Here is a 13,985-nt window from a genome sequence, read left to right on the forward strand (position 1 = left end):
TACTGGTCAACCACAGTGCCTTACACTCAATTAGCCTATGAGTGGGCAAGTGAACCAGGCCAAGCCAAACAAACCCTCTCTGAAATTTGAATCTCCAACAGAGTAACAGATTCTGAAAAAAAAGTTTGCAGTGGACACTGTAGGTGACTCCCCACCAACTATTACACCCCAAGCGCAGGGAGGTCCTGATTAGTCTAAGCCAGGGTTTTTCAACCTCTGTACTGTTGATGTTTCAGAACAGATAATTTTCTGTAGTGTGTGAAGCAGGGAGGCGTCATCCTGGGCATTGTAGGATATTTAGCTGCATCTCTAATTCCTACCCATGAGATGCCACTAACACCCCCAAATGTCTGCCAGCATTGCCAAATGTCCTCCAAATGGGGGCCAAAATCACCCCCTATGCCTCTTGCTGAGGACTGGTTCAGGGGTGAACAGGCCAAGCCAGTTTAGCCAGTGAGACACCAGGATAGATTTCCTGGGGACTTCTGGCAGCAACACTTCCTTACTCTTAAGAGAGAGCCAGGGAAAGCCATTTTCTCTCTTTCTTCCCTATTGGATGTTAACAATTTTATAGCCTGCTTACTACTGGCTGCCACTTTGCGGCCACAGAGGGAACCAGCTTTCAGTTGAAGCCAACAGGTGGATAGTAGAGGGAAGAGAGAGAAAACCTGTGTTCTCAATTACATTCTTGAACCCCTGAGTCAACCAACTTCAGAGTTGCCCAACCTACCAACTCCCTTACTGCTTAAGCCAGTTTGAGTCATTGTTCTCTATTACTTGCAGCCAAAGCGTCCTTAGTGACAGGTCATCAGAGCTGAAGAAGACACTCGCCAGTTTCTGCAACCAAGACCCCCCCCCCCCCAGGGCATCCTGTTCTCAAGCCTTTTCAAACTTGCTTCTGGCGGTTTCTTTCTCCATGTCTATAAAGTGCTTTACATCCTTCTCACAAACTCCTCTCCTGTTCCTGTGGGCCAATTTCTTGATTTGCAGTGGGAGAATTCTGGTTCGGGGGTGAACAGGCCAATAGAATAGAATTCTATTACCTCAGTTGACTAATTTCAGCCCCATAAAAACCAACATTCCCAGTCACCACACCACTACCATGGGGCTACCTTAGAACCTGTTTGCTGAGTCTGACTGACCCACCTGGTATTTCACAAAGTGCTGCTTATGAGACCCGCAGGAAAGATTGAGCCTCATGTGAACAGGTCGATAAGAAAATCAATACAGAAAACATTCCAGTAAGTTCTAAAGACAGCATCACATGGACGGGGTGGTCATGCCAAGGGTAGCCCAGTAGGGTCACCCCAGTGCATCCTGAGGACAGCCGGATCTAGCAGGAGATGAGAAGTAGGTAAAAGAGCAAAGAGAAGAGCAGGATTCCCTGCTTCGAGAGGCCCTGGCTCCACCACCAAGTCGCTCTGTGACCCCAGAGAAGCTGCTTCTCCCTCCAAGCCTCAGCTGCCTGGTCTATCAAATGAGCATGATCCGTACTAACTTTTCAGGGTTGATGTGTGCTTTACCTGAGACGCACGCCTAACCGGTTTAGGGATATGTCTCAACTAGCTTTATTTTTATAATAACTACTACCAAATATCCTCTGTTGAAACCTCCCTTTTCCCTCTGGGTAATAATAAAAATACGAGAGTAGAGGTAGTGTTCACGGTAGGGGCAGTAGGGGAGGGAGCAGCAGGGTCCCAGGAGAGCCCCCCCCCATGGGCCAGGCACCGCTCTTGCGGACACCACGGGCCACTGCTCTTGCAGACACCAATTCACCGAGTCCTCACAATGGCCTTGTGAAGTAGGAACCTGTGTTAGCCGCATGTTACAGAAACAGAGAAACGAGAAGTTCGGTCATTTGTCCAAAGTCATGCAGCTCTTAAGGGGTGGGCTTCCTCAACCCACCTCTCTCCAATTCCATCATTTTTCAGGCTCTTTTAATTACCAAAACCATCTCCTTTCAGTCCTTAAAACTCAAAACTCCTCAAATTAAAATGTCAGTCTCAACCAGTGAGCTGCAGCTAGACCCAACACAGATGAATCTCATGGCCGTGACGTTGACCGAAAGAAGGCAGGCATGAAAGAGCACACCCTGCGTGATTCCATTTATGCGAAGTTCAAAACCAGGCAAAACTAACCCAGGGTGTTAGGAGTTAGAATGGTGGTAGACCTTGAGGAGGGGATGGGACCGAAAGGGGCACAAGGTGGCTCTCTGGGGGGCTGGTAGAGTTCTGCATCTTGATCTGGATGCTGGCTACATCAGCATGTTCAGTTGGTGGAAATTCTTTAAGCTGTGTACTTATGACACATATATATATATATTTTGTGTGTGTGTATATGTATTATATTTTAGTAAAAATTTACTTGAAAAAACTTCAATCTAGAATTTGATTCAAAGTTCTTCTGCACCTTCCCCCCTTCCAACACCCAGTTCAAGCAAGACTTATGGCTCTAGGGGCTTGGAAGTGGGGGGTGGAGGGGGCTGGGTAGGAGTGGGTGCCTTTCCACTAAAATGGCTTCACAGGGACCCCTGAAGAGAAGTGGCTGTCCCCAACTGCTAGATGACCTCTGAATTTAGACTCAGAAGGCCCCTTCCTCATTTTATTGTGTATGTAAAGTGCCGGGTGCAAAAGCATATGTAGCGGGGGGGGGGGCCCTAGATGGAGACCCAATATATTTGATATCTCGAGGACTAGAAGTGGGGATGCACTGCTCTTTTAAAGAGGCCAGAAGTTTGTGGAGTCATACTTGGTGGAAGAAGACATTTCTATTTGTGGCCTTTTAGTTAGACAGAAGGAAAAGCCCAAGTCTACTGTCTGAGACAGAGTTCCTCCAGAAGCCAACGCTGAGGCAAGGCTTTGAATGCAAGCAAGTGATTTGAGAGGAGATCTCAGGCAGCACCAGTCCAGGAGTGGGGGAATGAGACAGGAACAGGAAGGGGCAGGTTGCCACCAAGGGCAAGTGGGACTCTGCCCCACTGAAGACTTCTGAGAGCCCGTGGAGAACATGCCCCTGAGTTGCCCCCCCTTGAGGAGCAAGGAGTTGAGCTGCTTACCCACAAGCTTCCACTTGTCCTTGGTCGAGGGCTGTTTCTAAAGGCATGCGCTCCTGGCCAGACCCTGAGGGGCGCTGAGCCCACTCCAGTGGCCAGAGAAAGCTTTCTGCCAGAAAGCTGCGGTGTGAACACCAAGGGCTGAGGGGATGTGCAGGCCATCAGCATGATGGGGGAACACCTGTCCCCAGACTGCTCGTTCTGTGGGGAAAAGAAACTCTGATCTGCTTCAGCTTGAGTGTTACTTAGAGCCAAAAGCATTCCCGTCTGATACGGGGAGAGCAAGGGAAGCTGGAGAGTAGACTGAAAAGAAAATTTAGAGCAAGAAGAGACAAGTGATAAGCAGAGTTTGAGGGAAAGGTATTCAGATTTCTCAGAAAGTGTTGTGGAGCCGAGGGGACTGGGTTTCCTACTGCGTCATGAGATGGGAATTAGATCACACTGAGTGTTTATTAAATGGGGGCGGGGTGTGACCCTGTCTGGAGGGTGAAGAACCTGGAAACATTTAAGTCTGAGAAAGAGAGAATGAGACCTGGAGCAAGAGAGAGAGAGAGAGATGAGAGGGGCTGAGGGAAAGGGGAAGATGGAGATAGAGGTGAAGAGACAGAGACAAACAAAAGAACTGTGGAAATCCGCATACCAAAATGTTGTCACCATCATAAGTGGTGAGACTAAAACACTAAGTTTCCTCTCTTTCATATGTGCTTTTCAAGATTTCTTTTTTTTTTTTAACTTTGGGTTTGTTTGTTTATTTATTTATTTATTTATTTATTTATTTATTTTTGGCTGTGTTGGGTCTTCATTTCTGTGCGAGGGCTTTCTCTAGTTGTGGCAAATGGGGGCCACTCTTCATCGCGGTGCGCGGGCCTCTCACTGTCGCGGCCTCTCTTGTTGCGGAGCACAGGCTCCAGACGCACAGGCTCAGTAGTTGTGGCTCACGGTCCTAGTTGCTCTACGGCATGTGGGATCTTCCCAGACCAGGGCTTGAACCCGTGTCCCCTGCATTGGCAGGCAGATTCTCAACCACTGTGTCACCAGGGAAGTCCCAAAATTTCTTCATTAAACATGTATTACTTTTGAGATTAGAAAAAGAATTGAGAAAAAAAAGGTCCCACCTCCAGTGCTAGAATTTACACCTCTTGGTGGAGAGAATGCCCACCTTGAATCCTTTCTCTCTTTAGTTCTTCCACGCTTCTGGAATTTGATTTAAATACAAACACAGTTTCTTCTCTCCCTTCTTCCTTCTTCCTTTTTTTTTTTGGAGACAGTCTGGGTCAGAGTCAGCTCATTGCTGAACCAGAGCTAAGGCTGACAGTGGGTGGATTAAAGGAAATTTAAGGAGAGAAGGATTAGACACTGCTTTGGAATTGAGAATTGGATTAACTTCTTCTTCCTGGCTCTACCTCTGCAAGAACTGTCTTGTCCTAGAGTAGTGTAGGAGAGCAGTGGGGATGGGGAGGGAAATTGGCTCTGTTTAGGGAGGTGATAAAATTGGGCTTAGATGATTCATTCTTTCGTATATTCATTCAACAAGCATTCGGGGAGCACCTCCTCTTGCCCAGCCCTGAGCTACCCTAGGGATATACCAAGATGAATACTACCCAGTCCATGCCTGAGAGGAGCTCCCGGTCAGCTGAGAGAGACACACATCCGGACTGATAAGACCAATACAATAGGATCAATCCATGCCCAAATAGAGTTTTGTACAAAGGCTGAAGTTCTGCTTTCACCCCACCCAGATACAGATCTTGGTTCTGAAATGAAGAAGTAAGAAGGGACAAGGGAGATTCTTATTTAGAAGAAAAGTGGTGACAAGTTGACGCAGGTGGTTTCCAAAAGATCTTGACTTCCAGAGCAACCAGGGCTCAGCGGAAGGAATGAGGCTAAACTTGAGACCCATAGGGCTGATGGAAGGTAGAAACAGAAGGCAAAGACAGTGTAGCGGTTAGCATGCTTTTGGCTGCAAGTAATAAAAAAGCCAACCCAAAGTGGCTTCAACAATAAAACTAAAAAGCTTATGATCTTTACAAAGAAGTTCAGAGCTAGGTGGTTCCAGGGACAGTTCAGTAACTCAGTGACTTTGCCAAGGGCTCGGGGGCTCTCTCTCTGTGCTCCTCCAGCCTTAGCTTGTTGAGGAAGAGGCACAATTCCTTCCACGTGTCTCTTACAAGAGGGAGAAGAAACCTTTCCCAGAAGCTCCTGGGCAGACTTTGCCTCACATCCCATTAGCTGGGATTGAGTAAATATGTCCATGCTCAAACTGCAAAGGTGGCTTGGAAAAGGAATAGCTCACTTTTTCAGCCTCTGTTATAATGGGTGGGCTCTGTCAGCCAAGAAGAAGGGGGGAGGGGATGATGGGTAGATAGGCAACCAAAAGTATCTGCCTCAGAAGGGAATTAACATTCTCTGGGCACTGTTTCTAACCCCAGCTGTCCCCGAAATTTCCAGCTTCCCCTTTAATATCTAACTAACAATCAGACCTCATGACTCTAACAAGACCAAACTTTTATCAGGTTCTTTCTGCAGGATATTACTCAGAATCTCTGGGGGATGTTCACATGTCCCATGGACCATCCCTGTGGCTGCTTGGCAACCACAGTGAGCTGTCTCTCCCAGGACTTCTACTGCCCTTGTCTGCCTTCTCTTAACTGCCTGCGTCAGGATGCTGCTCCTGGCCCCAGCGCCATCTTAATCTGGAGGCGGTACACAGCCCTCGTCCTTATCAGCCCCCTAAAACATGTCTGGGTTAATTATAGAATATAGATTCAATTACTGTAACTCCCATGAACAGTGGCTTAAACAAAGCAGAAGTTTATTTTTAACAGTAAGAATGATGTCTATAAGCAACCAGGATGACTAGACCTGTGCATATCAGCTGAAAATCAGCCCCCTTTATGTCTCTCTCATGGAACAGTCTGTGTGTGATCAGTCTAGGGGTGATGGGGCAGGCTCCTTCTGTCTTGTTCTCTTCCATCCCTTGTATGTTGCCCTTGTCTGCACAGTCCAAGTTGGAACCCACTATATCTACGTTCCAGGCAGCGGGATGGAGTAAAAAGCAAAAGAAAGAACTTTTCCTGTCCCTCTGCCCAGCACCCCCTGGGCCTTTGAGGGCATGATTTAGAAGTGGACCACATCACTTCTACCCACATCCTATTGGCCAGCATGTAGTCACATGGCATAGTTAGCTTCAAGGGAACCTGGGAAATGTAGTCTTTAGCTGGGCAGCCATGGCCCAGGTACAATCCTATTTCTATGAAAGAAGAGGAGAATTGATATTGGGGACAATTAGTATCTGGGTAATACCAAACCTAAGATGAGCTTGCAGCAGGGAACAACATTTTATCGAAGACTTGAGGATAACAGGTGGGAATTACAATGCAGAAACGGAAAACACAAAATGAAATTGAAAGCAGGTAGTTTCTAGAGGCCATGTACCTGCATCCTGCTGTCCCTCATGCTGGTCTCCGTCCTCCTTTCTCTCCAGCCAGTTGTGGGAGCCAGTCTACCTCCCACGGAGGGGGTGCCTCCTGACCCTCTCTCTAGAATTTAGAGCCTTTCTCTTCCTCGCCTACCCGAGATATGGGCAGTGGGAATATCCAGGTCCTTCAGAGGAAAGCTCCATCCACTGTGTGCTTCCCCATGGCCCAGGTGAGGACAGCTTGAGAGTTGTGAGCACATTCCCCCAAGTCAGGGTCCCTCTGCTTTCAGTCACTCTAAGTGTGGGTCCTCGCCATAGGCCTCCCTCCAGCACAGGAAAGGAAAAGTACAGGCCAGCCCCTCCCTCTCTGCACGGTCAGTTTTCAAATGGAAGACCATTTCCATCTTCAAATACAAAAACTACTGGAGCAAATATTTGATCCAAAAGACACACCTCTCTCCCAAGGACTCCAGGAACACTTTTATCTAAATGAAAGCTTAGAAGTTAATTCCTTTTCTCTAAAAGGGCTGCCATCTTGCTACAGTGCCACTCAACTCATAGACATGATGCCAACACTGCTGGTGACAATGGACAAATTACATAACCACTCTGCTTCCTCACCTGTCAAATAAGGTTAATAGCAGACCCTTTCACAGGATTCTTGGGAAGATCTAGAGGGATGAAGGTACAGCACTAGCTTAGCACAGAGCTTGGCCCATAGTTAACACCCAATACATGTAGCAATTATAATTACTATTACTAAACAATAATAAACAACTCAACATGGGGAGTCTGTATCTGAATAATGTCACTGTTTTAAGACTTCCCCCAAGAGTAGTAGTTCCTCCCAGAATAAAGGAGGGAAACCATTTCCATCTTCAAAGACAGAAACTGCTTCTAACCCACTTCAAGAATTTGAAAATCTAGACTCACTTCCAGGATTGGCTACATAATTTACAAGGCCCAGTGTAAAATGAATATGCAGGGTCCCTGATTCCAAAAATATTAAGGATTTCAAGGTGGTGACTGCAGAGCATTAAACCAAGCGCAGGGCCCTTCTGAGCCCAGGCCCTGTGTAGCTGCACCGATTACAGACACACCCACAAAGCTGGCCCTGCTCACCTCCACCGGCATGACAGAAATTAGAGATGTAAAACAGGAGGTTGCAACATATACTATGAAAACATCTGTAGGCAGATCATAGCCTGCTTTTTCTACTCAGCAACCTACACAACTGTAATTAACAACAGCCTCATTTATGGAGTCCTTGCCCTGAACTAGAGACAAGGCTCAGACACCATCTCGTCTGACCATCACATCCCTGTCTTAATGTAAAAGACGCAAAACTGGCAATCAGAGAGGGTAAGTAACCTGTCCAAGGGCATAGAAGCCCAAGTCCGCCAGATTGCAGAACCTATGCCCAGAATCACTGTGTGTGCCACCAAAGTGTCCCCCCACCCCCTAAACTGGAGGGTGGAGGAAGCAGTGGCCTCTGGAAACCCTCCTTTGCTGAAAGCATGGGGCCAGGTCTGGTTTCCATCCTTGGGTCAAACTTGCCTGCTTGAAGTTTCCCTGCTTCAACCACCCCCTGTCTCTGACCCACCTTTCTCAGAACACACGTGATTCCCCCTAGTTCCCCCTGAGCTCCTCCCTCCCCTGGGCACTCACTCTTGGAGGAGAGGCAGCTCCAGATTAGACTTATGTATTTATTCTTGTTTTTATTTTTAATGGCTTGGAGTAAAGTCTGAAATATTTTCTGGGGGTGGAGGGGAGGGAGAGTCTTCACAAGGATGGGGAAGGGCCCAGTGAGGACGTGAGTGAGGAGCTTCTGGGCTGCTAACCTTCCTGTAAGCTCTCACAGTGCAGAACTCACATATATTCATAGAATTTCAGAACTAGAAGCAGCATCTAGAGCTAAACTGCTTTCAAATCCTGGCTCCACCATTTCTTAGCTGTGTGACCACAAGCAAGCTGAGAAACTTTCTATGCCTCAGTTCAAATGGGGGATAATAATAGTAATAGCTTCACCATGTTGTTGTAAGTGATAATTATTACCACTATTATTATGTCTTCATTGTTATTATTTGTTTAGAGTTCATGGGAATTCTTGGAGAGACTGTGTAGCATCACGACTGAGAGCACAGATGCTGAAACCAGACTGCCTATTATCTAAATCCTACTTCCATACTTAGAGCTGTGCGACCTTGGTTAAGAATTTGACCTCTCTGGGCCTCGGTTTCTTTATTTGCCAATATTTCCCTTGGACAAAGTGATTGGCTTAGAGATGGCATGTGAGACTCAATTGGACCAATGAACTTCAAGGCCAGGACTTGTGCTGGGACCACAGGGAAAAGAAGCACTTTTTCCATCAGGGTTGCTGAATTGGCAGGATGTGAGCCTGCGGCTGCCAGGGCCATCCTGGTTACCTGGGGAGGAGAGTGAAGCTAACACAGAGGGAAGCACTAAGAGAGCAGGAGTAAGAGAGAGTCACGATGACATTGTTTGAGCCCTTGGATGCAGCGGTGCCTGAAGCAAACCACTTTTGGACTTCCCAGTTTCATGAGCCAGTGAATTCCCTATTTTGTGAAAGCTACTTTCAGTTGGGTTTTTCTCACTGGAAAGCATACAGGCTGACACTAGGAGGTTAAGCAACTTGCCCAAAGCCTGAAAGCTGGTAAGTAGCAGACCAGGGTTAGAAGATTCTAACCTGCTGCACCCAGACCAGCATTCTGTATTTGGGTGTTCATTGATTTCACCTCTTTACCCATTTTCTCATCTGCAAAATGGGACAACACCAGGCTTGCAGGACTTCTGGGAAATATAAACTGGGAGGTCACACCTAGCGCTGTCTGTGGCTGGAGACTGAAGCTCTGTGCATCCAATTTCCAGCGCTGTGGGCCTGGGTTTTGCCCCTAGTCCGTTATTCTATCCCAGGAATGTCTTTGGCTGACCCCAAATCAGCCAACCAGTCAAGGCACCCAAACTTCGTTAGGAGAGCAGCTGTGAATCTCAGAGGGAAGGGCCACTTCCTTTCCTGGCTATGTGTCCTCACTGGTAGACAGAGCAAGCTGGATGACCCTGAGGACCCTGGAGGTCTGAGTCTATGAGGTAGAAAAAAGCCCTGTCATCTTGATTTCTGGAATCTTCCAAGGACTTGTGGCCCATCTGGGAATGACCTGAAGCTCAAGGAAGACAGCATTGAACCAAATCGACTTAATCTCTTTTCTTCATGAAGTTTACATTTAGTGGTAGAGATGGACGATAACACATAAAACAAACACATGTCATAATACTACATGGTAACAGTAGGGAGAAAATATGTCCTCAAATGCCTGATAAGTTCTAAGAAGGAAAAAGGATACAGATTCATGGAACCGTTTATTAGGGGGCATCAGAAGGGGCCTCTCCGAGGAAGTGACATCTCATCAGAGACTACTTTGGTCTCTCTCTGAATTCCAAGCTCTTAACACTGGTCTACCTCCCAGAAAAAAGACCAGGCCGGATTTTTACCAGGAAGCTTGCTGACACTGCTAAGTTAGGAGTCGATGATCCATTGGAGGCTTGGTAAACAGCCATCCTTCTCTACTGACAACTCTTTAGGACATTTTTAAAAGTTTAATGGGTCATTGATTTGCTCCATTAGCTAAATCTGTGAAGGAAAGGCCCAAGAAACCACCTGAGACCATTCCTCAGGCAGGCCTGCCAAGAAAAGGTTTTAGCTATCATGACACATGGTCATTTATTTTCTAACCAGGCATCACTAAAAGATTCCCAATCACCACCATCACAGCTCTGGGGGATACCAAGACTTGGCTGGTTCTAGGCCAGGACTTGGCAGAGAACTGGTAGAGCGTGACAGACGAAAGCCAAGCCTTAGAGAGCCACGGAAGATTCCAGCACCTCAAGTCCCTCCTCCCAACCCAATATCAGGGGCTTGGGACACAGACAAGAAGTCGAGGTCCCTACCTTCATGGAACACTATAGTGGGGGGCAGGAAAAGGAAACAAGCCAACAAATAAAGAGGGAGATTTTAGAGATGAGCACTGTGATGCAGAAAACAAGGTCACCGGCAGAAAGTGACTGGGGGCTATTTTAGAGACCGTGGTCAGAGACCTGTCTGCAGAGGTAACATTTGACCTGAGACTTGAAGGGTGACAAGATCTGCAAGAAGAGTGGTCCAGGCAGCAGGAACAGTTGGTGCAAAGGTCCTGAGGTAGAAACTCATTCAATGAATTAGAGGATTGGTCTAGAGTACAAGAAAAGGAGAAAGGTAGGGGAGGTGGGCCAGGGTTAGGACTTGTTTGGGTTTCATTCTAAGAAGGATGGGAAACTATTGGAGGGTTTTACCTACAAGAGTTTCATGATCCAAAAAATTAAAAGCGCTCTCTGGCTGCTGCTATGTGAAGAACGGATATAATAGTGATTAGCTGATACCTGAAATTAGGGGTTTCATTCTGGACCAATTTTGTGACAAAGTTTCACCCTCTGCCACTGTGGTAGGTTGAGTGGGGGACATATCTCAAAAAGGATATGTCCAAGTCCTAACCCCCAGAACCTGGGATATAACCTTATTCAGAAAAAGGGTCTTTGCAGATGTAATTAATTTAAGGATCTCAAAATGAGATCATCTTGGATTACCTGGCAATGCAAAATCCTCCTGGATTAGAGTAGGTCCTAGATCCAATGACAGGTATTCTTGAAAGAGTGAGGCCAAGGGAGATTAGACAGCTGGAAGAGGAGACAGAGGAGAAAAACCACATAAAGACGGACACAGAGACTGCATTTATGCTGCCGCAAGCTGAGGAACCACTGAAGTCACCAGGAGCTGGAAGAGGCAAGGAAGGATTCTCCCCTAGAGCCTTCAGAGGGAGTGTGGCCCTGTCAACACATTGACTTCAGACGTCTGGCCTCCAGAACTGTTCAAAAATATATTTCTGTTGCTTTAAGCCACCACATTTGTGGTAATTTGTTACGGCCACCCTAGGTAACTAATACATCCACTAAATACACGTGGACTCTGCACGCACACACCCACCTCCACTCCTTCATCAAGATCCTGTGCATAGCACTGGCCCCACTCAAAGGCCGCTCCAGTCACTGGGTGGTACTCCCTGCAGGCATGAGGGCCACTTGGGCTCCAGATGGGCATTTGATTTATTTACTTACTTAGGTCAGCCCACAGTGAGAAGAATGAACCAGCCTTGTTCTGTCCCCCACAACAAGGAGCTCTGAGTTCTGTGAGTTCCAGATAAACTAGCTCTCAAAGAAACAAGGGCAGGAAGAGTACACGAACCTGGAGAGTCACTTAAATGGCTAAGACTTATATTAGGCAGCTTCCAAGTGTGGCGTTCCCAAACTTTTCACCTGAAGGGGCATCGTTTGTTAATTTCCCCCTCCATGGAATACTCAGTTTCTAAAGACATTGTTTATCAAACCAATTGCATTTATTCAACAAGGATTTACCTCCCATTTGCTATTATTTGAAGGTATATAACAATGGGGGCTCATATTTATTGATCCACTCACTAGACTAAAAGCATTATATATACTCTTTCAATCTTCACACCACCCTATGAGGTGGGTACTTTCATTATCTTCATTTTACAAAGGAGGGAACAGAGGCAGAGAGGGGTTAGGTAATTTGCCCAAGGTTGCGCAGCTAGTATTTAGTAGAGCTGGAATTTGGACTCAGGCAGGCTGTCTCCAAAGCGAGCACTCCCCTGAAGACTGGTTAGAATCCTGGCTTCCATACCAATGTGCAAAGGTACTCTGGACAAGTGATTTTGCCTCACTGTGCCTCCGTTTCCTCATCTATAAAATGGGGATAATAAAAGTGCCTATATTGTAGGGTTGTTGTAGAGATTAAATGAGAAAATGTACTTGGAATGCCAGGCACAGTGCCTGCCACAAGCACTCAAGGAATGAGCTGGAATTCAACACCGCTGCTCTGGGTAGGCTTGAGATGGGAAGAGTGAACAGAGATGATTCTGTCCTCTAGGGTCCCTGACCCCATGGAGTTCACAATCTTCATATAATGTGCCCGACACAAAAGTGAATGGCTTAAAGTACATCCTGCAGAAAAACCACCTGACCAGCCCTTCTCATGTGTGCTTCAAGGACCATAGGTATAGAATTAGCTGGGGTTGCTGGTAAAAAATACAGATTTCTGTATCCGAATCCTTTGGAAGTGAGCCCAGAAATCTGCCATTATTCAACACTAATGCACCATGGAATTTGTGCTCCACTGAGTCCATTCTGAGCAGGACTTCCTTGCTACTTTGGGACGTATTAAAAATCATTCCAAGACCCCAATCCATTCATTTCTGCAGTGCCCAAGATAGGAGACCCCAAACGCAAAGTACATTCAGAGAGTAGTGGGTCTTCCCCAGCAGCCTGGTAAATCATGAAGCTCTAAGTTTCTCGAAAAGAGGGCGGACATCTGGCCAGAGGCGGGAGCCTGGAAGGGGAGCATGTAAGCCCCCCTCCCCCTTGGAGCACTGAGGCCTGGGCCCTGGCGCTGCAGGAAAGATGCATGACTGCTTCAAGGTCACTCTGTGACTCAACGGACCGCATCGATGCTTGAATTCAAGATCGGTGGCAGCCGGGCAAACCCACGCGCCGTGGGCGGGGCTCCCGGGGTCGCCTAGGCAACGGGCGCGCGCCACGCCCAAGCTCCTAGACCGGGATGGGAGGGGAGGAGGGAGGGCACGCTGCAAGATGTCTTCCCCCAGCACCTCCCCCGGCTCCGCCCCGCGGAACTGCTAGCCGACATTCCTGAGCGCTGATTGGTCCTTCCGCTTGAGGGGCGGAGCCCGCGGCAGCGCGGTGCGTACTTCCGGCTGCCGGGTTGACATGAAGAAGCAGCGGCGGCTAGGGCGGCGGTAGCGGCGAGAGTCGCGGCTTGCAGCGGGACTAAGTGCGGAGAGCGCGACGCGGCCTAGAGCGGCAGACGGCGCAGTGGGCCGAGGAGGAGGCGCAGCAGCCCCCCTGGCCCGCCATGGAGATGGAAAAGGAGTTCGAGCAGATCGACAAGGCTGGGAGCTGGGCGGCCATTTACCAGGTGCGGGAGCGCCCCAGAGCGCGGCAGGCCCTTCGCTTAGGCCTAGCGAACCTTCCCCTCAGACCCCCAGGCCCCGCTCTCCCTCTGGGTCCCGCCCTCCGCCTCGGCCCTGCTCCGTGAGGATTCGATCCGACGGCGGCAGAGGCCGGCCGCCTCTCTCTTTGTCCCCCGGGTGGGCCTGCGTCTCTCCCCGGCCTCGCAGTCCCCTTTGATCCCCCACCTACCTCATATCCTCCAGTCCGGGTGACCTCTCAAGCCTGGAAGCCGCCAGTCTCTGCTCTCAGCGCGAAGCCTCGCACCCCGACCCCGCCCCCCTGCCTGTCCACTCTTTGTCCCCTGGGGTGGATAGAACACCCCCACTACTTCCTTTCTAGACTGGACCACCTCAGGCTGTCTTCCTTTGTCTCCCCGGGGGAAAGGGTTACTCCCCCCTCCCTCCTTTACATTTCCTTTCT

The 13,985-nt window shown here is 48.3% G+C and overlaps 1 protein-coding gene across 7 annotated transcripts in view; it reads left to right on the forward strand.

The window, feature by feature from the left end:
- The window catches only part of PTPN1 (protein tyrosine phosphatase non-receptor type 1), a 143,471-nt gene that overhangs the window by 60,282 nt on the left and 69,204 nt on the right, over nucleotides 1-13,985 (forward strand). For 4 of the 7 annotated variants that reach the window (XR_451283.2, XM_007185298.2, XM_007185299.2 and 1 more), the window contains exon 1: nucleotides 13,313-13,530. The exons of 2 other annotated variants lie outside the window; for them this stretch is intronic. Coding sequence is in view for 3 of the 5 variants with exons in the window: in XM_007185298.2 (XP_007185360.1) it covers nucleotides 13,468-13,530 (63 nt within the window). In the remaining 2 variants the exon portion in view is untranslated. Of the gene's footprint in view, nucleotides 1-13,312; nucleotides 13,531-13,985 lie in introns of those variants that run through there. One more of the 7 variants, XM_057529487.1, reaches the window with a different exon arrangement.

Source organism: Balaenoptera acutorostrata, chromosome 15, assembly GCF_949987535.1.
Source record: "Balaenoptera acutorostrata chromosome 15, mBalAcu1.1, whole genome shotgun sequence".
Lineage (NCBI taxonomy): Eukaryota > Metazoa > Chordata > Mammalia > Artiodactyla > Balaenopteridae > Balaenoptera > Balaenoptera acutorostrata.